General features: G+C 44.1%; 1 protein-coding gene across 3 annotated transcripts in view; it reads right to left on the reverse strand.

Annotated features, from left to right (window-relative positions):
* Nucleotides 1-27,109, reverse strand: part of AFF2 (ALF transcription elongation factor 2) — a 692,736-nt gene that overhangs the window by 54,761 nt on the left and 610,866 nt on the right. For all 3 annotated transcript variants that reach the window (XM_073641227.1, XM_073641226.1, XM_073641228.1), the window contains exons 13-16: nt 17,477-17,681; nt 15,310-15,449; nt 14,787-14,850; nt 12,555-12,691 (exon numbers count right to left, since the gene is read on the reverse strand). In XM_073641227.1, coding sequence (XP_073497328.1) covers nt 12,555-12,691; nt 14,787-14,850; nt 15,310-15,449; nt 17,477-17,681 — 546 coding nt within the window. The remainder of the gene's footprint in view (nt 1-12,554; nt 12,692-14,786; nt 14,851-15,309; nt 15,450-17,476; nt 17,682-27,109) is intronic.

Here is a 27,109-nt window from a genome sequence, read left to right on the forward strand (position 1 = left end):
TGCAGAAATTATTCCTGCCATAGAAAGGGATGCACGCATGCAGGAGTATCAGCAGAGACTGTTGCAGAATCTTACATGTGCTTTTCCACAAAATACCAGTGGTGCACGTAGTGAATCTCACAGTTCCAACTTGCCAACCGTGGGACCGTCAAGTGTTCAGCACTCAAACTGTAACAGAACCACAGTATCTGCTGGTAACATCAATTTTGCGGAATCATTTCACCACTTTTTTAGCCCATCCTTTGCAAGGCCACAGGAGACAAGAAGTCTGACACATAGTCAACGCCTAGAGACGATGGTACAGGAGTATCTCCAAGTAAACATTGAAGCCACGACTGTGTCACTGGACCCTTGCTCTTTTTGGGCTTCCAATCTGGATAAATGGCCGGAGCTAGCCACTTACGCCTTGGAGATCTTGTCATGCCCCGCAGCCAGCGTTCTGTCTGAACGTGTGTTCAGCGCTGCTGGTGGTGTGCTGACAGATAAGCGCACGCGGCTCTCCACTGATAATGTAGACAGACTCACGTTCATAAAGATGAACAAATCATGGATCCGAAACGACTTTTCTACCCCTGTGTCATCCTGGGGAGAGTAAAAGCTTGATGATTGGTTAAAATCACCCTACCAACCGTTTTAAGCTTTCAAATTACTAATCATGTTTATCTGTATCTTGACTGGAAAATAATTTGGGCTTTGTAGCAGTGTGCAGCACTGATCCTATTAGGCCATCTATACTAAAGCTTCACCAGATTTAAAATTAAAAATAATTTTTAGCTGCATCTAGCCCGGAAAATAATTTTGGGGCTCCGAGATGCGCAAGACACATAAGTGCCTTCTTGCTGCACTACCTGCAGCATGACCCTCATATTGTCAGAATTCGAAGTAATCATGACTACTGGGTTGCCACACTCTTAGATCCCCCAAACTTTTCGATCAACCTTTTCATTTTAATAAAGACCAAAAAAATGGTCATTTTTGAAATTATAAGCATTAGCAGGTTGTTAGAAACTGAAATCAAACAGTTTTCAACTCAAAACTTTATTCTAGGTGATGTTACATTTTCACATAGGACCCCTTGTTCGAAAGGAGCTTCTGAACTCTCTCGTCCATTGAATTTGTCAGGTTTTGGATGGTTTCTGCTTCAATTGTTTTGCATGAGGACAGAATACCCTCCCAGAGCTGTTGCTTAGATGTGAACTGCCTCCCGCCATCATAGACACTCCTTTTAATGATGCTCCAAAGGTTCTGAATGGGGTAGAGGTCAGGGGAGCATGGGGGTCACACCATAAGTTTGTCCCCTTTTATGCCCATATCAGCCAGAGATGCAGATGTTTTATGTGCAGCATGAGATGGTGCATTATCATGCAGAAAAATGATCTTGCTGTGAAATACACGGTTCTTCTTCTTGAACCATGGCAGGAAGTGCTGTTTGAGAAAATCCACATACATTATGGAGTTCATCTTTAGCGCCTTCAGGGATCCTAAAGGGGCCGACAATCTCTCTCCCCATGATTCCAGCCCAAAACATTACTCCACCTCCTCCTTGTTGGCGCTGTAGCCGTGTTTGCGTGGGGTGTCCATCAACCAGCCATCCTCCACTCCATCCATCTGGACCATCGAGCGCTGCACGGCACTCATCCGTGAACAAAACAGTTTTGAAATCAGTCTTCATGTAATGTTTGGCCCACTGGAGCCGTTTCTGCTTGTGTGAAGTGGATAGAGGAGGTCGACAGGATGGCGCATGCACAGCTGCAAACCTCTGAAGGACCCTGCATCTTGTTGTTCGGGGGACGTTGGAGGCACAAGCAGCTTCAAAAACTTGTCTGCTGCTATGACAAGGCTTTTTTGCCGCTGCTCTTTCAACCTGACGTAATTGCCTGTAGTAAAGAGTCCTCAATTTGCCCTTATCAGCACGCACACGTGTGTACTGTGAATCAGCTACATACTTCTTGATTGCCAAGACACTTCATCCTGATCATCGCACAATGTTGATTGTAGTCATGCCTTGACCTAAACACTCCACAATTTGTTGCTTCTCAGCAGCCAACACATCCTTTTTCTTTCCCATTTTGGCAGAAAATGTAGGCTGCTTAATAATGTGAGAGAGCCTTCTTAAGTAGTCTTGCCTTTCATTGGACACACCTGCCAAACTAATTAGCACAGGTGTCTGCAATTGCTTACAGTGATATAAAGAGCCCTGACACACATCACCATCAATGAGTTTAACTGACAAACAAACAAATTGTTCCCTTATCACTCCTAAACACTTTTTGCATAATAATTTGGAACGCAGTGTACATGTGCTTTTCCACAAAACACCAGTGGTTCACGTAGTGAATCTTACAGTTCTAACTTGCCAACCGTGGTCTGTATGGAGTTGTTCAATAAAGGGCCCAAAATTAAGATAACATAGATGGGAGAGGTCTCTATGAATAGGAATTCCTAAGTATTTGATACCCTGTGAGGGCCAGGCAAAGGGAAAGTTGGACTGGATGGAATCCTATATGGATTTGGGGAGGGAGACATCGAGGGCCTCAGACTTCACTGCATTGATTTTAAAATTTTACCATGTAACAAAGTGATCTATTTCAGCCATAACAGCATGGATGGATATATGTGATTGAGTGATATATACTAGGACATCATCAGCAAATAGAGAGCACTTGTACTCGGTGCCTCCCACCTCAATCCACCTAATATTGGGGTTATGGCGAATTGATGAGAGCAGGTGCTCCGTCACTAGGATGTATAAGAGAGGGGACAGAGGACATCACTGCCTTGTCCCATTGGTGATTGTGAAAGGTGATGAAAATGTTCTGACGCACCCCCTGGGCCTTGGGACACCCGGAGCCGGACCCTTTTTGGTGGATGCTGGTGGTTGTAGTCTTCGTGGCGGCGACCCGGTTCCGTGGCTCAGGGCGGTCAAACCAGTGGCGGAACTATTTATGTGGTTTTGATGTTTAAATGTCCGACTACGCCACCCGTGGATTGCGGTCAGAGTGAACCGCCGCTACAGGGCAGACCGCTGAGGCTGGTGTTGTGGGTGCAGCAGAGCGTAGCATAACTCCCCACGGGAGGAGTATAGCCTCAGGGCAGTGTATGCGGAGGATGGGGGTGATGGTGCAGGGCAGCAGCAGTAACGACACGGAGTCAGTGATGCAGTTCAGGGCCTTTACTCACAGTTCTTATTATCCAGACCACGTCTGCAGGTAACGGCTGCCCACGTCGTACTGTGCTCACCAGGTGAGGGGCTCAGACAACTCCCAGATAACTTTGGAGCACTTCACAGGACCCCCTTTGTGTGTTCTTTGTCTGGCCTTTCTTACCAACACTTCTGTCCGGCTGCCTCGGGCCTCCTCTTGGTAAACTTGGCGCCAGTTTCCCTGACCCTATGTGGTGCCTTCCTAGCGGGTGTAGCGAGGGGCTGCGCCACATAAAATGTCAGAGCCTCCGGTTTCTAGCTGAGGGTCGTTTCCTGCCTCCACTAGTTCGGGGACCGGTCTCCCCCTTTGGCCTGACCCCTCCACGCAGGTGGATTCGGGCGTGCGGTGGCGACTCGCCCGTCCGCACCCCTGGGATCCCTTCATTCCTCGTTCCTGGAGCCTTCTCCGCTCCTCTTCCTTCCTTCTCCCTCTTCCAGGCCTGGGCCTCTGTTACTAGGCCCGCCTCCGGAGCAGAGCTCATGCAGAGCCCCTGCTCCCTGCCACTTCTGCTCAGACTTCTCTGCACTGAACTAAGATGGTGCCCACCTTTTATACTCCCTTCTCAATGCACCCAGGAACTGCTTCCTCCCTGCTCCTGCACTACAGGGTTCCCCTTCCTCAGTGTTCCCTCCCCCCACTCCAGCCAGGGACAGGGACTGTCGTGCCCATCTCAGGGGCATATTGGTCGCCCTGCCCCACGGCAATGTGGTGTAATGCATGCAGGTGTCGGGTCCTGATCCACACTCCATCCTTACCTGAGAGTGAGATATCACACCTCTGGGTGAGGTGCAATACGTCTGTAGCAACCGAGCCCTCAGGGTGCTACAGTTCCATTTATCTTCAGCCTAGGTGACGTATTGCGATACAGGGCCGTGATTTTGGCTATAAAAGGGTCCCCTAGACCCCTACCCCAAGCTTTTTAAGAGAATCATATATGGCGTGCCAGGAGACTCTATGGAATGCTTTCTCAGCATCCAACGAGAGTATCTAATTACAAATTTTTAACTGCATCTAGCCCAGGAAATACTTTGTGCCTAGTAGCAGTGTCTGCTAGTCAGCGGATTATCCCGGCTGTTAAGCAAGCTGCACCACCTGTAGTTTAGACACTTAATTTTTTCAAAGGAAATGCTTCGGGACCATGGGATACTTAGTGAAGAGCATCAGGAGGCACCCCAAGGCATAGGGGCTGGGACTGGCAGTAGGATGCCTTGCGGTGGACAGCCGAGCTCGATCCTTATAAAAGCTTTTTAACTGCAGCAGCTTTAGTGGACGCTACTGGAGCTGGAATTACCGCGGCTGCTGGCATGAGACTTGCCCTCCAATAGATCCTTGTAAATGGATTTAAAGTGTATTCATTCAAATTAGAGAGACAATTTAAATTAAAAAGCTTAGAGCTGCCTCCACCACAGGGGGGCTCGCTCGACCCACCAGCGGACAGGCACCAGTATTGGGAGAGGGGGGCTGGCCGTCAGGGTTCACCGCGGCTCTGGCACAAACCCGGCGACACGGAGGTGGCACGGGCAGGAGCGGACTGGCCGTGTCGGCTTCTCACTTTTTGGATTTTAGAAGGGCATGACATGCCTATATCTGTGTCTCCCCCTCCTTTTACTCCTCCACCTCTTTTATTTTCGCATGACTATATGTACTTGTCACTTTTCCATGTGTTAGTTATGTCTTCTGAGCAGTTTGTCAGCTTTTGGACACCTTTGAAGGTGTTTTCTATGTGTTTCTATGTGTTTTTGTTTGCCTGCCATTGGTTTTAACGGTGTTCGAAGGTGTTCAACGAACAGTTCGACGAACAGTTCGGCGAACACACGGGTGTTCGACGAACCGAACCGAACTCGAACACTACGGGGGTGGCTCAACACTACCGATAATAACTAAAGTCTTCTTGCCAGAGGCGTAACTTGAAACTCATGAGTCTCAATGTAATATCCCCCAAAGGGCCCCCAACTATTGCAGGTCTTTAATAGTAATAATCATTTCATATGAAAAAGCCACCACTACTTTCTGTAATCCGTCTTGGTATCTCAGCTCCTAGAGATGGGCTACACTTGACAACAGAAGTGGACAGCAAGTTAGACAGAAGGGAAACACCTAGTGAGTGGTACCTTGGAGTGGTCTCTGGAGGGTAAGGCTACATCATTTTTAATCCCTTCCTGACATGACAATTTTACTTTATTGCGCATTCACTATTTTTTATTTTGCCTCCTAATCTGAGAGCAGCATAATGCAGATAGAGACCCTGATCCTGATTGCTGTAGCTTTGATAAAATCACCATTTTATAATTAGATTATTACTAGAGGACTAGTAAACCTGCTGCCATATAGTCCTCTATTACGCTCGCGCTTGGACTGTTAAGCGTGAACGTGGATCATGGTCCCACTGTGCCGTGGACTAAGGAGAGCCTGGTGGCGTGTGACTAAGTGCCACACCAAGACTGACCTCAAATGCACGGCAGCTGACGATGCCACGATCCGAGGAGAGCCCGGGGGGGCGGGACCAGGTGCTACACCAAGACTGACCTCGGACACCCGGCAGCTGATCCTTAAGGAGGTATATAGACTGACAGGGGTGATATACTGGCAGGCGGGCACTGGCAGATACGACTTAAATATAGGAATGGGTAGGACACAGTTCAGACTGGATGGATAGGAATGGCTACAGGAAGAACTGGGTCTCTGGTATGGAACGTAGGTGCAGATAGAAAGGGAACCGCAGGTGGAGACAGACAGGAAACCGCCGGTGCGGACAGAACAAACAGGAGCAGGTTCACTTAGAACAGACAGGGTCAGGTTCACACAGGACAAACATAAGGACAAGTAAACACAGGACCAATACACACAGGACAGGTAGAGCAAAGTTCACACAGAGTACTTACAATGAAGTAGCAAGTGTACTCACTAAACACTAAGCGACAATAGATTAGAGATAGGCACTGGTTAAGACACTGCAGGTTTCAGAGATAGGTACAGGTTCAGACACTGCAGGTTTCATAGGTAGCTACAGGTTCAGACACTGCAGGTTTCAGAGATAGGTACAGGTTCAGACACTGCAGGTTTCATAGATAGCTACAGGTTCAGACACTGCAGGTTACAGAGATAGGTACAGGTTCAGACACGAAAGAGGTATTGGGAAAGATCCAGACACATATACAGACAGATTCAGAGATAGGTTCTAATTCAGACAAGGACAGACACAGGTACGGGTTCAGGGTTCAGGCATGGGTATTCAGCCCCCAGGGTGGTGGAAACAGGACAGGACCTGGCAGCTTAGTTGTTGCAAACACACACACTGAAAGAGAGTGTTGCTCAGGCACCTCCCAAGAGGTGGAGGTGCTCCAAGTACCCAGTACCTCTCGCCAATAGGTTGGGGACACATTAGGAATGCGCGCACTATCTCTTTAAGAATTAGGAAATGCACACGCAGCCGTCCTAGGCATGCAGCCAGGAAACATGCACAGCAAACAGAGGACAAGAAACACACTGCACACAGCAAGCAGAGGACAAGAAACACACTGCAAGGCCTGGAGTGGTAAGTCGGTGTCCCTGCATGGTCGGGGTTGGGAAGCCATGCAGGGACACGGGCAGTGGTGTTACATCCTCCATATTCATGAGATTTTTAAAACACCAGTCCCCACCACGGATTGTCAGTTTTTGGCCTATGCACAGTGTTCACAGAAAGCTGCCAATCAGTGGCGGGGGTGGAGTTATATAGAGCTCAGCGTTCAGAGAACAGGTTGATCCACAGCAGACAAAACAGGGATTTTATCAAGTCAACAGCAAGCAGCCCAGTAAGTGACACATAGCTGGAATCAGTTTCTATGTCCTTACATGAGTCTACTCTCTGATGAGATCAAATTTTTCTTTCAATACTGGCAAATCGAGGCAATCACTCCAACGTATCCAATCCTTATTTCTCCCGACATATGCTAATGAGGGTAATTAAGAGGGTTACTGTTGGTGGTTAAGACATGTATAGTGTCATGTATGGTATTGACGCGCCCCCTGGGCCAGTGCTGTAGTGCGGCGCACGTGTGCGCGGGGGAATACCCGGAGCCGGATCCGATGGGGGTAGTAGTCTCCGAGTGGCGGGGACCCGGTCCGTGCCCAGGGTGGTCAAACTAAGTGTGTGGCAGTCTTTGTAGATGTTGTTTAAGTGTCGACTACGCCACCCGTTGATTTGCGGCTATGAGGCCGCCGCTGCAGGGCAGACCGCTGAGGCCGGTGATAGGATTGCAGCAATGGTGGTATAACCCCCAACGGGAGAGGTATGGCCTCAGGGCAGCTGGTGCGGGTGAAGGAAGTGATAGAAAGGGCGTCCCGGTACCTTTAGTGCTGGTAGTACGATGGAACACAGAGACTGATGGCAGTTTTCAATGCTTTACTCACAGATGTTATCAGTGTCAGTCCTGCAGGTGATGACGACCCGAGCCGTGCTGCGTCCACCAGGTACGGGGCTCGACCAACCCCCAGGCAGTTCCAGAGTGTGACCTTGAACTCCTTTCTCCATTCCTTTCTCTGGCCATCCCCACTAGGGACCCACCCATGTCCAGCTTCCTCGGGCCTTCTGGTGGCGAAACCTATCTCCGGTTTCCCTGACCCTATGTGGCGTGCCTTCGTGGTGAGTGTAGTGAGTAGTCGCGCCAAGACGTGGCCACGACCTCCGGTTCCTGGCTGAGGATAAGTGGCCTCCACCAGTTCGGGATCCGGTACCCTGATCTGCCAACCCTTCACCCGTTTTAGCTCACTCGTGGGATCTCAGGGTTCCCTCTTCCTTCATGTCTCTGGGCCTTTCTCCAGGTTCCATTCCTTCCTTGTTCCTTGTTCCTTTCCTCTTGTCTTTCTCTCTCTTGCTCCCTTCAGGAGCAGCACCCAGACAGGGCTGCTGCTCCCTGTCACTACTCTTCTCCTCTTCTTCTGTCTAACTCCACACCCCCTAAGATGGTGCCCACCTTTTTATGCTCCCTCTGACACCCGAGCCCAGGTGACTAGCCACCAATGGGCTCCTTCCTATGCCCAGAGTCCCTCCCCTCTCTGCTCCTGCACCACTGGGCTATTCCCCCCCCCCTCCCACTCCAGCCAGGGACAGACGCTGTCGTACCTGCACATTCACCTAGTGGGAGTACCATTGATCTGTCCCCCAGAAATGGGATGTATGTGGTGCATGCAGCTGACAGAGTTCCAGTCCACACTCCATCCTTACCCGGGAGTGGAATACCACACCTCTGGTTCGAGGTGCAATACCCCTGTAGCAGCCGAGCCCTCGGGGTGCTACATTCCCCCCTGGTAAACCACAGCACGTCCTCGGGCTGAAATAGAGTAAAACAATTTTTAAAGTGTACGTACACATAAAACACATCAACTTTCATCCATCCCTTTATGGGGGGGTTTTCTCAATAGCTGGCTAATGCCACCGGAACTCTTTTACAAAAACACTATGTAAAACTTTGGCATCATATCAAATTTCACATTAAGGCATTCTCAAATAAAACATTCTTGAATTCTCGGGTTCTTGGGATCTTGGGATCTGGCCGCTCTCAGTCCTCGGTCAGGTTAGGGATTAGGGCATAAATAGGCAACAGTTCTCTTTCTGTCCCAACGGGGACCACACGCTTAGTGGAAACAGTCCCACAACAGTCCTTATACCCGGTCGGGTAACTATTTACATCTCCTCTTTTACCGTTTACGATTAACGGTGTGCTCCACACGCTCCTTTCTCTTCCTCAGGTTCAGACCCGTCCACTGTGCCCCTCCGGTAGGTGGGACTCTACGTCGCTCCTGTTTACAAACACCTGGCCTATGGTCTTTGGGTCTTTAATGATGCCCCAGCCACATGCCATGTGAAACTTAACAACAGTCCCGGTGACTCGGGGACCGTGAGCTGTACGGGGGGAGTCCTGGCGGGCCCTTGTCTTTTGCTCCACGTTTTTAATGTGGAGCCACTCCTACGGGGTGACTCTTCCTGGAGCGGGGGTTGGTGTACCCAGGCGGCCAGACGAATGGTGTCCCATCCGGGCAGGTGTGCTGCTCATACAGGTCTTTCCCCAATGGCGGCACGACTGGTGGCCCCGGCTGGGGTGCAGCGCCCGCGGGCACTCGGCCTTTTAACCAGGCCGGTGACTTTCTGATCGTGCCCGGTGTTGGGGAGCACAGTCCAGGGCGAGGCTCCGCTGCAGAGCTTGCTGCTGGAGGGCTGACTGCTGGTGATGGAGGCTCGGCGGGTGGCGCGGCACCCAGAGCTTCGGGTTCCGCGGCGGGAGGTAGGGGCAGGTCCGTGGCCTCAGGGCCCGGAGTAACGGCGTCCCCCTTACTTGTCGTTGCGGCCTCCCCCGCGGCGTCGTCCTCGGCCTCCGATCCGCTTCTGCTGCCTCTCGGGATGGACGCGGTGCTGGATGGTGGCTGCGGCAGTGAAGCTCTCCTCCGTATCCGACATCCTCCTCCCCCCTAGTGGACCGTGGCCTACCTTGCGATGATCCTCTTCCGTAGGCCGCGGCTCCGCAGTGGATCGTCAGGGTTGAGGACCTTCCGTCGCGCTCCTGTGACGTCGGCGTCGCTGGGCTTCCTCCAGGACCTGACGCAACGTCCGGACGTGAGGCAGGGCTTCAATTCTCGCGGGCTTTCGGAGTCCACGCCCCTCTTCTTCCCGCGCGGCGTCCTCAAGATGGCGCCCAATGGCGGGAAAGCTCCACGGATGGCGGGAAGAAGGCAGAAGATGGCGTCGGATGGCGGGAATCGGCTCCAGATGGCGGGAAACGACTTCGGACGGCGGAAAACTTCACCACAGGTAAGTATAAAAGTCTCTTTTTTCAGGCACGCAGTACCCGGTGGTTGCGGGCACGTAATCCTGCCGACTACGCCAAAGTTGGCGCGCCCCCTGGGCCAGTGCTGTAGTGCGGCGCACGTGTGCGCGGGGGAATACCCGGAGCCAGATCCGATGGGGGTAGTAGTCTCCGAGTGGCGGGGACCCGGTCCGTGCCCAGGGTGGTCAAACTAAGTGTGTGGCAGTCTTTGTAGATGTTGTTTAAGTGTCGACTACGCCACTCGTTGATTTGCGGCTATGAGGCCGCCGCTGCAGGGCAGACCGCTGAGGCCGGTGATAGGATTGCAGCAATGGTGGTATAACCCCCAACGGGAGAGGTATGGCCTCAGGGCAGCTGGTGCGGGTGAAGGAAGTGATAGAAAGGGCGTCCCGGTACCTTTAGTGCTGGTAGTACGATGGAACACAGAGACTGATGGCAGTTTTCAATGCTTTACTCACAGATGTTATCAGTGTCAGTCCTGCAGGTGATGACGACCCGAGCCGTGCTGCGTCCACCAGGTACGGGGCTCGACCAACCCCCAGGCAGTTCCAGAGTGTGACCTTGAACTCCTTTCTCCGTTCCTTTCTCTGGCCATCCCCACTAGGGACCCAGCCATGTCCAGCTTCCTCGGGCCTTCTGGTGGCGAAACCTATCTCCGGTTTCCCTGACCCTATGTGGCGTGCCTTCGTGGTGAGTGTAGTGAGTGGTCGCGCCAAGACGTGGCCACGACCTCCGGTTCCTGGCTGAGGATAAGTGGCCTCCACCAGTTCGGGATCCGGTACCCTGATCTGCCAACCCTTCACCCGTTTTAGCTCACTCGTGGGATCTCAGGGTTCCCTCTTCCTTCATGTCTCTGGGCCTTTCTCCAGGTTCCATTCCTTCCTTGTTCCTTGTTCCTTTCCTCTTGTCTTTCTCTCTCTTGCTCCCTTCAGGAGCAGCACCCAGACAGGGCTGCTGCTCCCTGTCACTACTCTTCTCCTCTTCTTCTGTCTAACTCCACACCCCCTAAGATGGTGCCCACCTTTTTATGCTCCCTCTGACACCCGAGCCCAGGTGACTAGCCACCAATGGGCTCCTTCCTATGCCCAGAGTCCCTCCCCTCTCTGCTCCTGCACCACTGGGCTATTCCTCCCCCCCCTCCCACTCCAGCCAGGGACAGACGCTGTCGTACCTGCACATTCACCTAGTGGGAGTACCATTGATCTGTCCCCCGGAAATGGGATGTATGTGGTGCATGCAGCTGACAGAGTTCCAGTCCACACTCCATCCTTACCCGGGAGTGGAATACCACACCTCTGGTTCGAGGTGCAATACCCCTGTAGCAGCCGAGCCCTCGGGGTGCTACAGTATACCAAATAAAATCATACATTTTTGGGTACTTTTACACCTCTGGGTTTATTTTTTTTCATACTAATAGTGCATAACAAGTTTTACTTTTTGTCTTTTTACTGAAAAAACTGAAGAAAAATAAAAACAAAATACAATTTGATAAAATAGATTAATGTTTTTCATGAATCAAGTCATCTAGGCTTGCCCATTTCTTAAGAAATATATTTTTTATGCAATGGAACTGTAATCAACATCTATCTATCTCTCTATCTATCTATGTTTTAACTGCTTCCAATATTTATATAGTCTGTTTTCTTATCCCGATGTCCACATTTGCCGTACAGGTTTAGATATCTGGATTTGCTAAACTACCATAATAACAGTTTATAATTAGACTCCTGAGCCCTATTACAGATAGATTCTGTAGGTATAGTTTAGGAGATCATTTCCCTCCGCTGCAAGGTCAAAGACACCCCATAGGGTTACGCTGGTGAATATCATTACTGCTTACACATGTGCAAGCCTTACACAATGTCTTGACCTGCTTTGTATGAAAAGACTAGTAACAGTCTGCTAAAATCAATATAGATTGAAATGTCTGCTCCATTTTGGCTGTTCCATATTAAAAATAATAAACCATAATTATTTAACGTTCATTGAAAGGGAGGTTATATTCTCTAAATGGATCAATTGACGCATCAAATAAAATGAGCGGCCTAATGTCTGGAAAAGAAAAGGGAGCTGTAATTCACTTTAACTTTGTGGATTAAAGTTCACTTTTCTTCTCATCGACCTCATAGACCAAGGAAACAGAAGAAAAGAACAATTCTCCTCTGTAGGAAAAAAAAAAACGATCAAAAACCTCTTGAACATAATTTTCTATTTAATATTGCACCCTTTAAAGGCAGGTCTCGCTGCCAAATATTACACTGATTGTACTTTATAGCCACCCACTACATCTCAATTTTAATTTTATGAATATTGCAAATTATAACAGTCACATTATAACCTCTAAAGGGGCTAATTTATAAAAGCGCTGTCCATCAATTACGCATTTTCCATCACATTAATAAAATGGCAAGAAGTAATTACGCTGACTTCAGAGATGAAGATGCCTTGAACAAATCATTATGCTGAAATTATTTTCTTTAAAAAACTTAGCAGGTTCTAATTACAACTGAAATGAGATAAGGAAAATGATCACAAAATAGACATTAACCTGATGAGTTCCACAGTTTCGGAGTACATGGTGTATGGAGATTTCGCTTCTAATGGATCTCGCTCCATCGCGTTCCCGCATTCGATGAAAGAGAGGGCCGCGTCAGCATAATTCACAGCTTTGCCAAACTTTTCTATCTGAAACATTGCATAACAATAGTGTTATAGAAAAGCTTATGATGCACAAGATAGGACCAGCTTATTTCACATTGACTCCAAGTCATCAAAATCGGCAATTTTCTTGCCTGGGCTTGATGAGAGGGATGGTGGTGCCAGACGCTCCTGAGTCATGAAGTGGTGCACCCGCTTCATGAATCAGGAGCATCTGACGAGTGGCAGGGGGTCTGTGTCGTATCTCAAAAATCTTACTTCAGTCTGGGACTGGAGTGAGTTTTCTGGCATATGGAACGCCACAGCTTGTGATGAATTTGACGAGCTATGGCTTTACACCCCTGCCTGGCTCCTGTTTCACCCCAGCTGCACACATTTGGTGGAGATGGAAAAAAAATTGCTATGAAAATGAACAAAAGCTGAAAAAAATCAGTGCAACTTTGTAACTTTTCAAAGTTTTTACACCACTTTTTTGGCTTAAATACTTTGATGAATCAGGGCAATGTGTCCCTTTCACTGTCCAAGCAAATTATGAATTTGGATTATTGGTGTTTGGCTGCCTTGAGGTTTTCAGGATTGTTTAATATAGCTTTTTTTTTACAAAATATACAAAATTAAGATCTAAAAATAAGAAGTGTCACACATGTTTGTACATATCTTCTTAAAAGGGTTTGTCCAGTGAGTCCAACCATTTCTCTAAGAGTAGATGATCAGCTCGTTGTTTTTGGAAATTAGTTCAGACATGCATTTTTTTGTATCAAAGGGTGCAAGGTAAATGCAGCACTAAATATGGCCCCCAATGGCGACCATGTTATATATATAGGCAGGTCAAGTTCACAAAACTCAGATTCTGGGTCATTAAGAATGCTTGTGCCCCCCCTCTCCATAATATCTGAATGCCCAAATTGAGCATATAAAAAGGGGTTTTCTTGATGACACAACCACTTTCAGCCACTCTTGTCGACTTCTGAAACAAATATTATAGCGACTGTCAAGATGTTGTGACTGCAACTGTCATGGAGCAAGATGTTGTGACTGCAACTGTCATGGAACAAGATTTTGTGACTGCCGCACTTCAAAAGATCAAATAAAAAGTCAAGTAGTGGAGGAGATTTATCAAGCTACGTGTGTGAGAATTCTCACATCATTTGAAAAAAAATTCAATAGCCCACATTTATCAGGCAGTTTACATCAGATTTTGACATACACTAAGCTCCAAAAAAAAGTCTCAATTTGGGCAAAAACTTTCAAAAAGTTGCAAATTGCACAGCATTTTATTTGTTCATTTCTGCACCATGTGTAGTAGAAAAATGGGCATTACAGAGCACAAGGGGCACGGACAACAACTTTTGGATAGGGTACTTCAGCTTTACCAAAGAAAATGTTACAGATTTTGGAGCAAATCTATAATTCCTGATAGGAGGTATGGATGTCAGTTTCAGACTTCAAGACAGTATAAAGGTACTAAATTTATTAAGTGGTGTGCACTCTTTAATCAATTTGGCATAATATACTCCATTGCTAGTATAAAATGTCAATCTTGAGAAATCTGCCCCTATCTTATATGACTTTTAGCACTTTTATTATGTGTTTTAGGCCTGTTTTAGTGAAAAAAGTCATCCGTGACTTAATGGAGAACAGTGTGTGTGTCCTAAAAATGTGCCAAAAGTTTGGTGCAAATTTTTGTCACAAAGTAAACCAACTCCTAGGTGCAAGATTGGCTCTTAAACGGAACAGAGGTGTAAAGGAAAGATTTGACTTTTTGATGCCAATTTTGGCAAAAAAAACCCTTCCCATTTATAAGCCAAGAGTATATTTTAGTTTCATGTCAGAATTTTGATAAGAACTGAATCTGTCCAATGAGTTCAATGTATAAAAGTGTGTGACAGTTAAGATATTGGTTTTCCTATGAGACAGAAAAAAAACATTACCTCTATAAGGTTAATCCTAATCTGTTACTGAGAAGGAAATCATTACAGAGCGGCTAAACTGAAAACATACAGAACATTGAGCTATTTAACAAGTATTTAGCTTGTCAGATGTACTTATGATGGCAGCAATTACTGATAATTGAAAGAAAAAATAGCCCACATATAATCAGTAATAACAGAAATACACTTACTAATGCATCTGCTTTATGCTTCAACCTCTTGGCTTCCTGCATGTAATAATCAGCATTATGTAATCTGAAATACAAAACATAAAAATATTACGGACAGACATTACAGCTGGGATTCATATGGTGACTGTCAGCTTTACATCAGACCTACTGATAGGGGTTATGAAACAATAACATATATGCTAAAAAGCATGACATTTTATGGCATCCTATACCAATGGCCATAACTTGCTCAACTGCGAGTACATAGAGGCACGTACTTCCTTTTTTTAAACTGCCAATGCTATTGGAAAAATAAAAAAATAGTAAAAGTTTTGTTTATCTCTAGAAGAAAGAAACTCCATATTCCCCAAACAAATTAAAGATGTATTTAAAAAAACAATCAGCATAAGATTTGGACTTTTTGGCTTTCTCACGTACAGTATAATTCTAGCTACAGAACCAGAACGTAGATGGAATCACATACGATATTTGCACTGGTAACTTAAAGCCAAAGATATTGTTAAAGCGATATAATACAACTTACGTTTCATCAAATGTTATCTTTGATCTTCGAGAATCAGTATTCATATTGGCTACAGCAGGTAATGATAACCATAAATCTGGCTCTGGATGATGCTGAATGTTCTCAAGGACAATGCTTGGTGGTCTGCTGTTATCTTCTTCCTGTATAGACAATAGATAATGGTTCCTTTATCTATATCCATCTATATTGTGTATATCCACGTATATAGTGCAGAATTCAAAACATCAGAATGTAAGGCATCATTTGCACAAGACATTATATGTCGACGATGGACAAAAATCGGGTTGTTTCTCTCTTTAGTGGCACACTGTATGGTGAAAACATGGCAGAATACATATTACTATTAAGAATGTGCATTATCACCCTGCACAGCTACACCACTACTCTCGGGCTAAGTTCCCCTGTTGCGTATTTGGTGTGGATTGTATGTACAGACTTTCTGCACATAAAATCCGCAGCACTAAATAGTACCAGAAAAGTGGATGAATTTCAACTTAAATGAACTCTTTCAGCACAGAATGACTGCTCAAAGCAGGTACAGGCTCTTGGTGCACCCTTGGTGTAGCCAATCATTTATGTTCACCTTCTCACATACTTTTTTTTCCATCTATCTGCACCCCCTTCTCTGGCTCTATGAAGCCAGAGCTGTTACTCAAAGAAGAAGAGAGGGGGAAGGGTGGAGATTGAGAGAAAACAAGTAGACGAGAAGGTGCATTGAACTGTTTGGCCACACCAAGGGTGCACTAAATGCCTGTACTTGATTTGAACAGTCATTCTGTTCAGACTCCCTTTAATCTCATCCACATGTTGTTCTGTTTCTTTTTTGTGTAGGATCCGCTTGAAAATTGGCTTTATAGAATTTTCTAAATCTGCAGCATCTTAATTCCTTTGTGGTGCAGATTTTAAGCATTCATATTAATAGGACTGTAAAGGGCACTTTTCACCTCCAAAACCGCTAATTATCTGCAGTTAGAGTGGTAATCTGCAGGTAAATAGTGTTTTAAATTATGTCTGACTGGTTTATTGGAAGAGCGGCTACAGGGAAAAAATGAAATGATATTCTCCCTGCAGCTGCTCACTTCCCATCATTGGGGCGGCACCGGGGCAGTGAATAGTTACCATTCACTATACACTGAGCGCTCTGCAATTACTCCTCTTGTACAGGTGATTGACAGCCAGCTTTACAGCATGTATGTGTAGGGCAGCCTGTCAGTCAATGTGCTGGGGAGTGATTACAGCGCTCGCTGTGTAATGAGTGGTGACTGTTACAGATCCCAGCATCGCCTTGAAGACTTGAAATGATCGGCTGCAGGGAGAATATAACTTAATTTTACGCTGTTACAGTAAACCAGCCAGACATGATTTTAATGCACTATGTCTGCAGGTACTGTAAACAGTGTTTTTGGAAGTGACAAGCTCCTTTTAAATCATCATCGTCAGGTTAAATTGCTGACCTGGAGGCAGACAGTTATAGCCAAGTACTGTACTGGTCTATCACATTAATCCAATAGAAAATCAAAGGCGTTGCATCACACATGAACAACCGTGCTGGTCTATTCAATTCCAGGAGAAGTGAGGAAGACCTAAGGATTGGGACCCCTTATAATGATTGTGGGGGTCACAGTGATGGATTAGTGATAAATATTTTCTGTGGAAAAATCCATAACCAATTGATGGACATATACCATCCATAACGTATCCTAAATTATAAAGGTAATTCCCTTTATATGCTCCAATATGTCTATCAATCAGATGTCATAATAAAAATGTAGTCATAACAAAGGCAAAAAAAATGCATAAAATATGAATATTTTCTATAATGATTCTGTATCAATTAATTACATTGCAATGCAAATTCTCCATCCCCCCATTTATATACACCCCTCCCCCATTAAAGAATGTGTAGAGGATATTGTGAATCTATATCAATTTTTCCAATTTTTGATTGAGTTTAGTATTAAAGATCCATGAAGCCAAAAATGAAATTGAGTCCTAACTTTGAAATAAACAAAAGTTACAAAAGTCAGAATTCTATGAGAAAAAGTGAAAAATCTGACGTTTTTGAGTATAATTTTAACATTTTGTCGCAAAATACTAAATTTGTATTTGGATATGTTTTATTATTTTTCATAATGTAACTGTATGTAGGGGTGTGAGGAATACTTACACAGCTCACTTTAGTGTTTGTTATTGTGCTGCCATTCTTTTTGTGTCTCGTAGAAGTTCCCGGGACATGCACCATCGTGACACTGCTGTCTTGACTGAAAGAGCTGTTATCACTGGAGTGTCGCCTTCGGACTGGTTCGTCCCCCAATGGTGACAACAATGGAGGAAACACTTTTTCTTCTCGTTTTTTTGTTGCCTTTTTTGTTCTACAAAAAGAAAATCAAAGCAGCAATAAATCAGATCAAGTCCAAGAAAACTAGTCATTGAGTCCGAGAGGTTTATCGGTTCCCACAAATGCATTCTTGTTAGATATTTAAATAATGGCATTTTCTAATATTCTTTGGGTATCATTGAGTCTAATATCTTGAGTGATTGAATATCAAAATCACTGTTTTCCTTCGGATTATACAACTCTATCCGGGTGAAGGAGTTTTTACAAAGACAATGGGGATTCCAGCTGACCAGTCTTGCAGGATAGTCCTCATGCAGGTCCATGGGCACATGAGCTTGTCAAACAACAATGATGAAAGGATATCTGGCACTCAATGAGTGGGCTAAAATGTTCAACTTTATTTCAGGGACATAAGTATAGTCAAAGCAATTTTGTCAGCAAAATCAAATTGTTTCGACCATGACCATGATTAAGACCCTCTGGTCGAAAGATGTTTTGTCCATACTTATGTTCTTGAAATAAAGTTGAAGATTTTAGCCCACTCACGGAGTGCTGGATATCCTTTCATTATTGTTGTTTCACAGGATTCTTTACAGGTATAATACATTTATCAAAGCTCTGTGTCTAATAAACAAGGATCCACTGTGTCATTACATGACTAAGACAGATTTGGATCTTCTGGAAGTAAACAAGAAAAGTTCCGTTCAATGACTACAAGCAGATAGGTTTAAAAACCATGAGAAATTAAACAGGTTGGGCCATCTGGGACATTTTTGATATATACACAGGACAGGATATGCCATAAAAGTCTACCACATAAGAATCCCAATTCTGGAACTTCATCTATTTCAAGAGTGAGGCCCTGTTGCATGCTGTTTTTCAGTGGAGAGGTGGTTGTAGCTCTCTATTAATTTTTATTGAAGGTCTAAAAAGTTGAAAACTCTTAGACAAGTGAATAGAGAGCTGCACATGCTGGTGTATAGATCTGATTCCTCTGTCACGCCATCTCTATTCTCCACCCAGCACCTCCTCCATCTGCTTGACTGAAAGCCTCTGTGCTGTGTTACTTCAGGCAAAAGAGAAGTCAGTCAAGCAGGAGGAGGCAGTGATGAGTGGTGAATAGAGCTGGAGTGACAGAGGCTTCAGATCTACAGCCTCGTCTGCATATTATATCAACCACGGATTTATCAGTAATGAAGGAATGGACTGTCTAGGTAAAGGTATTGCTGGACTTGTCTTTGGAATAGTTACATGCACAAATAAATAATTTAGGGGGGTGAAATCATTCTTACAGATTCTCTTTAAAGTAAGCATAATGCTTGTATAATATTGATATTAAAATGAGCTTTCTAGGAGCAAAAGTGTTGGAGAGCTTATGAGTCCAAGTGTATTCAATTTCCTGACTAAGAGCTGCAGATTGTATTGAGCAGTGTGAGATCTCAGCAGCAGCTTGGAGGAGGGACACTGGGCAACTGTCAATAAGGTTAAAAGGGCGAAGTTGTGTTAAACTTTCATAAAGTATTATGCAACTATTCTGACATGGATTTTCACAGAAAGTATTTGAGTCTCATCACATCTATAAGATCTATTTAACATGGTCCACAGTTTTTATTGTGAAACCTGTTGACAAAGCCGGTTTAAGACCAAAGTTTATAGGAAAAATGTCGAACATTTCATTATATAAAATTGTCTATCCCTGAGTAGTCTTTTTTCTATATACAGATGTGTCCTTCCTTTACTTTCCTCTCAGGGTGACATACCCCCAAAAAGTGGCAAGTTGAGTTGAGCGAATGTTATGATATTCAATTTGGTTAGCTTTGGCAAATTTTTCCCCAAAAATGTCATTTGAGGCAAATTGCAAAAACTCCAATTGCACAGTAATTCGATTCACTCATTTCTAGTGGCAAGAGATGACTGGTTTTGAAAAACAAATGATATAACAATATTCATATGAAATGTTTAGACTATATACTATAGATGAGAGAATCAATTTGCAGGACCCTGGTTCAACAGCCAGGTCAATAATCTACTGCCACAGGATGGGGGCCCTGCCAATTGCCACTTTTTTTGCTGTCAACCCCGACTCTTTTTTAAATGAACTGGTGTGGTGCGAAGTCATGTGTACATCCAGTCATCAAAAGAATAGGTAGGTAAGCGGTGATACATGGTTACATACCTGGCTGCTATACTGATTTCCTGTGAATCGATTCTCCCATCAGTAGTACATACTATATATTGATATCTGGCTGTCCAGAGGCTTTGATATTACTTGCACTCTTTAAAGCACCACTCCAGCGTTTTCTTTATTGCACTGCTGGAGTGGTGCTTTAAATGTAATTCCCCTACCCACTGTCTGATACTCACCTGCCGCCTTCATTCTTTTCCAGCATCGCTCCCATCGGTATTCAGCAAAAAGTGTCCTGCCAGGAAGCTTCAGTATTTCATGGGCCGTGCTGGATGTCACTTTTCAATACAACACTACGAGAGCCTCGTTCTGGCCTTGTTCTGGCTCTCGTAGACTTGTATTGAGCTTTTGTGATGTAACTTCTGACTTTTGGCCACTCAGAAGTTATGGGCACAACATGGTGCTGCAGAACCGGAGCGGTGGCATTAAAAGGTGAAGCCGCCGGAAGATGAGAATAAGAACGGGGGCAGGAAGCTTACATTTAAAGCGCCACTCCAGTGCTGAAAAAAAATACCACTGGAGTGGTGCTTTAACAAAATTCATAGAAGGGTAAAGGTGGACACATCTGTATAACACTGTACCAATAATAACTGCTTTGCACAGAACTGATTATCTCAGATATTATTCTTATGTTTCCAGAACAAGAATTGTAACCCTACTACATTCAACACAATTATGTTCAATCATCAGAAGTTAGTACCCAATAGAAGGTGCTCTAAAACCCGCCAAGAGATTTATAGAGCTGACAAACCTTTTTCATCCATTTTATGAAGGAGGAGGCATGATTAGCAGACATTAATGGTTACATATTGTGGAGCTGATTGTTCACTTGCTTTGGGCTGTATCCGCTGTAAAAATGGGTTTTTAATTGCAATAATAACCAATTGTGAATGAATTTATTGGAATAATTAAACATGTTTAATGACTTAATTTGCCAACATGTTTTTGCTAATTGAAATGCAACGACAAACAGTTAATACGGCGGAGGAAGAGCACATGTCTCTAGTGGATTTATGTGCAAAAGGTAAGGACGGGCAAGAGCTCGAGATGGTACGGGGGTTTTATGGGAGTATGTTCATGTCATTTACGGAGATCTTTTACATGTATAAATTGCCAACAAGTGCACCCTGAATAACCGGAAGATTTTAATGCTTATGTATGAATCTTTTACCTGATTTTCTATAGGTAATCTTGGTCACTAAAGCTCTCGGTTCAAGGAGAGTGCACAATAGTCTATGCAGGCTGTACAGCTCCTAGTACACAGCTGCATCCTAGAACAAGATAATGTGCTCTTGCAGTGTCAGACTGAAGAACATTGGGCCCACCAGAGGATTTGATTCTGGGGGCCCACCTTTCTCCCCCACTCAAGAGCCCCATAGCAGCAGCAAGGTTTGCACTATGAACTCTCCTGAAGACGAAGTTAGGGCCCACCAGAGGATTCTCCGGTTGTCTGGTGGACCAGTCCAACCCTGCGCTCTTTGTCTGCTGCCATACTGACTCTGCTGGGCATCATGTCTATGGAAATTTTTCCATCAGAAGTAATGCTCGTAGAGATAAAACAGCACATACAGCACGATATTTATTTCTGCAGAATCCATATAGAATCCCACAGAAAAAAATCAGGGGCCTACGTAGTTACAACAGAGCCCTCATACACAGGAATGAGAATCCTAGTAGGGCTCCACATGTTAATCAGAGCAGGCTGTAATACACCCCTATGTACGATGCCGACAAGTTGCATGGCTAAATGCACTTCTAGTACTTCTAGATTGGCAGTACTATACTAACACAGTTTTCCAATTAAATTGCAATTACAAAGTGGAGAATATTTAATTGTTACTAATTAGTTAAGATTTTATAATATTTAATTTATTTTTTTTATTTTAGATTTACCATGTTTGTACAATATCTCAGTTTTTGGTAATGTGTCAAATCACACATTTTGGGCTAGTAACTGAAAATGAACTACAAATGTTTTCACTCTTAAAGGGAGTGTGTCGAGAAACAAATACCTATTATTTAAATCACTTTTATGTTACATTTTTTTATTTTAATTTTCATATCATAATTTGAATAAATAAAAAAAAATTGAAATCTTACAATTTTCACACTTGTCACTGGGGCTATTCTGGACTCTAACTTCCCGTTCTTTCAGGAAATCCACATGTACATTAACAGCAATAGACCGGCTCAAACCCTATCTTTTATATTTAGGCATAAAATGAGTGAGGGCAGAGGTCAATATAAAAAGGGGGAGCAAAGGGAATTGTGACATCACTTATAAATGGTCGATCCTGTGTTACCATGGTTAGCCTGCCTGTGATGATAATGAGTCTGCTGATTTTTGATAGTTTTTTTTTCAACTTTTCATATCATGATCTGTATAAAAGAAAAATAGAAATCTTACAATTAGGAGTAATAGACTGACTCAGACCTTATCTTTTATATTGAGGCATCAAGTGAGTGTATACATAGGTCAATATGAAGGGATGAGGAACATACGGAGCTGTGACATTGACTATTGTGAATGGTGGATCCTGTGTTATGATGGTTATTCTGCCAATGATGATAACGAGTCTGCTGAAGAATCTACCTGAAAAGTCAGGAAGTATGAATTTAAAATATCCCCAGCGGTCAATGTAAAAATTGCAAGATTACTAATTTTGTTTCTGTTTTTTTTAAATTCAGATGATGATATGAAAACACTGCCAAAATTTTTTTAAAGATACATTTAATACAAAAATCGCCATTTTTCCGACAATAGCTTCCTGTTAACTTTTCTTGAATTGTGTTACGTTATACAATTTATCATGTTACTGAACGTAATATACTTATTTATTGGATGGCACAAGAGTGTATCTCAAACCTTGAGTTTTTAACCCTGGGAGCACACCTGAGATGTCATTGGTCGGCAACTGCAAAGGAAGCTGCCAACAGCGGATCTTGATGATTTTTCAGTGCGGCAGAACATTCCTCAGAAAGCCATTAATAATAACCTGACCGATAGCAGCCAAGGCGCGTAAGTGCGTGGATTTCTGTGCATAGTGCTTGATATAGAAGGGTTATTGCTTTTCCTCTCTGTTCTATATATCTCTACATTCTCTCGATTCTCTAGATTTCTGTCTTTCTCTATCTTATACTTTGCTTAGAAATATCCAGCCTCATAGTCTCCGCATTCAAGGATTTTATGCTTCTTATCTCATATGCAACATTCTGCTAATTTCTGCAAAAACCATGTTATGGGGACAGGGTGAATAAAGTCATCATGACGTGGACAATGGGGGGGCTATGCGGGCAGCATTGAGTTGCATTGCTTGTAAATGGTATAAGAGATAGTATTCTTTGTGTGAATAAACAGAATCAAATTTGCTCAAGATCTGTGCGCAGTCTTTTCTCTGAGCGTTCGTTATATTGGAGGGCCTAATCTCTTAATTCGGCCTCACTGGTGATCCGGAATATCTGACTTTGGGTCAGAATCAAAACAGTTACAACATGGTCATACTTGATACAAAATAAATAGACACGTTTTGAAAATATTGTTTCCATTTTTTCATCATTTTCATATCATTAACATGTCTATCCATCCTGTGATTTTCATAACTCCAAGACATTTAATTCTTGTTGCAATTTGAAGTATACGGTACAGTATCTATCTATATCTATCTATTTCATTACCTATCTATCCATCCATATCTATCTATCCATATCTGTCTATCTATCTATTCCATATCTATCTATCTATCCCATATCTATCTATCTATCGACATATATATCTACCTATCTATTTATCTATCTTTCTATCGACATATAGAACCCCTGGCAAAAATTATGGAATCACCGGGCTCGGAGGATGTTCATTCAGTTGTTTAATGTTGCTGGAAAAAAAGCAGATCACAGACATGGCACAAAACTAAAGTCATTTCAAATGGCAACTTTAGGGCTTTAAGAAACACTAAAAAAAATCAAGATAAAAAATGTGGTACTCAGTAAGGGTAATTTTTTACAGACCAAGCAGAGGTAAAAATTATGGAATCACTCAATTCTGAGGAAAAAAATTATGGAATCATGAAAAACTAACACACAAAAGAACACTCCAATACATCACTAGTATTTTGTTGCACCACCTCTAGCTTTAATAACAGCTTGCAGTCTCTGAGGCATGGGTTTAATGAGTGACAAACAGTACTCTTCATCAATCTGGCTACAACTTTCTCTGATTGCTGTTGCCAGATCAGCTTTGCAGGTTGGAGCCTTGTCATGGACCATTTTCTTCAACTTCCACCAAAGATTTTCAATTGGATTGAGATCTGGACTATTTGCAGGCCATGACATTGACCTTATGTGTCTTCTTTCAAGGAATGTTTTCACAGTTTTTGCTCTATGGCAGGATGCATTATCATCTTGAAAAATGATGTCATCATCCCCAAACATCCTTTCAATTGATGGGATAAGAAAACTGTCCAAAATATCAATGTAAACTTGGGCATTTATGGAAGATGTAATGACAGCCATCTCCCCAGTGCCTTTATCTGACATGCAGCCCCATATCATCAATGACTGTGGAAATTTGCATGTTCTCTTCATGCAGTCATCTTTATAAATCTCATTGGAACGGCACCAAACAAAAGTTCCAGCATCATCACCTTGCCCAATGCAGATTCGCGATTCATCGCTGAATATGACTTTCATCTAGTCATCCACAGTCCACGACTGCTTTTCCTTAGCCCATTGTAACCTTGTTTTTTTCTGTTTAGGTGTTAATGATGGCTTATGTTTAGCTTTTCTGTATGTAAATCACATTTCCTTTAGGCGGTTTCTTACAGTTTTGTCACAGATATTGACTCCAGTTTCCTCCCATTCGTTCCTCATTTGTTTTGTTGTGCATTTCCTGTTTTGGAGACATATTGCTTTAAGTTTCCGGTCTTGATGCTTTGATGTCTTCCTTAGTCTACCAGTATGTTTGCCTTTGACAACCTTCCCATGTTGTTTGTATTTGGTCCAGATTTTAGACACAGCTGACTGTGAACAACCAATATCTTTTGCAACATTGTGTGATGATTTACCTTCTTTTAAGAGTTCGATAATCCTCTCTTTTGTTTTAATTGACATCTCTCGTGTTGGACCCATGATTCATGTCAGTCCACTTGGTGCAACAGCTCTCCAATGTGTGATCACTCCTTTTTAGATGCAGACTAACGAGATCTAATTTGATGCAGGAGTTAGTTTTGCAAATGAAAATGTACAGTGTGATTCCATAATTTTTTCCTCAGAATTGAGTGATTCCATAATTTTTTCCCTCGGCTTAGTCTGAAAAAAATTACCCTTACTGAGTACCACATTTTTTATCTTGATTTCTTTTAGTGTTTCTTACAGCCCTAAAGATCCCATTTGAAATGACTTTAGTTTTGTGCCATGTCTGTGATCTGCTTTTTTTCAACAACATTAAACAACTGAATGAACATCCTCCGAGCCCGGTGATTCCATAATTTTTGCCAGGGGTTGTCTGTCTATCTATCTATCTATCTATCTATCTATCTATCTATCTATCTATCTATCTATCTATCTATCTATCTCATATACATCTATCTATCTCATATACATCTATCTATCTCATATACATCTATCTATCCCATATCTATCTGTTCCATATCTATCTACCTATCTCATATACATCTATCTATGTATCTATCTATCTATCTATCTATCTAGCCCATGTCTATCTATGTATCTATCTATCTCATATCTATCTATCTATACCATATCTATCTATCTATCTATCAATCCTTATATGTAACATAATACGTAATAACTAGTGTTGAGCCACCCCCGTAGTGTTCGAGTTCGGTTCGGTTCGTCGAACACCCGTGTGTTCGCCGAACTGTTCGTCGAACTGTTCGTCGAACACCTTTAAAACCAATGGCAGGCAAACAAAAACACATAGAAACACATAGAAAACACCTTCAAAGGTGTCCAAAAGCTGACAAACTGCTCAGAAGACATAACTAACACATGGAAAAGTGACAAGTACATATAGTCATGCGAAAATAAAAGAGGTGGAGGAGTAAAAGGAGGGGGAGACACAGATATAGGCATGTCATGCCCTTCTAAAATCCAAAAAGTGAGAAGCCGACACGGCCAGTCCGCTCCTGCCCGTGCCACCTCCGTGTCGCCGGGTTTGTGCCAGAGCCGCGGTGAACCCTGACGGCCAGCCCCCCTCTCCCAATACTGGTGCCTGTCCGCTGGTGGGTCGAGCGAGCCCCCCTGTGGTGGAGGCAGCTCTAAGCTTTTTAATTTAAATTGTCTCTCTAATTTGAATGAATACACTTTAAATCCATTTACAAGGATCTATTGGAGGGCAAGTCTCATGCCAGCAGCCGCGGTAATTCCAGCTCCAGTAGCGTCCACTAAAGCTGCTGCAGTTAAAAAGCTTTTATAAGGATCGAGCTCGGCTGTCCACCGCAAGGCATCCTACTGCCAGTCCCAGCCCCTATGCCTTGGGGTGCCTCCTGATGCTCTTCACTAAGTATCCCATGGTCCCGAAGCATTTCCTTTGAAAAAATTAAGTGTCTAAACTACAGGTGGTGCAGCTTGCTTAACAGCCGGGATAATCCGCTCACTAGCAGACACTGCTACTAGGCACAAAGTATTTCCTGGGCTAGATGCAGTTAAAAATTTGTAATTAGATACTCTCGTTGGATGCTGAGAAAGCATTCCATAGAGTCTCCTGGCACGCCATATATGATTCTCTTAAAAAGCTTGGGGTAGGGGTCTAGGGGACCCTTTTATAGCCAAAATCACGGCCCTGTATCGCAATACGTCACCTAGGCTGAAGATAAATGGAACTGTAGCACCCTGAGGGCTCGGTTGCTACAGACGTATTGCACCTCACCCAGAGGTGTGATATCTCACTCTCAGGTAAGGATGGAGTGTGGATCAGGACCCGACACCTGCATGCATTACACCACATTGCCGTGGGGCAGGGCGACCAATATGCCCCTGAGATGGGCACGACAGTCCCTGTCCCTGGCTGGAGTGGGGGGAGGGAACACTGAGGAAGGGGAACCCTGTAGTGCAGGAGCAGGGAGGAAGCAGTTCCTGGGTGCATTGAGAAGGGAGTATAAAAGGTGGGCACCATCTTAGTTCAGTGCAGAGAAGTCTGAGCAGAAGTGGCAGGGAGCAGGGGCTCTGCATGAGCTCTGCTCCGGAGGCGGGCCTAGTAACAGAGGACCAGGCCTGGAAGAGGGAGAAGGAAGGAAGAGGAGCGGAGAAGGCTCCAG

This window comes from Phyllobates terribilis, unplaced genomic scaffold, assembly GCF_046119375.1.
Source record: "Phyllobates terribilis strain yellow unplaced genomic scaffold, ASM4611937v1 Scaffold_7__3_contigs__length_470593459, whole genome shotgun sequence".
NCBI classification, from domain to species: Eukaryota; Metazoa; Chordata; class Amphibia; order Anura; family Dendrobatidae; genus Phyllobates; species Phyllobates terribilis.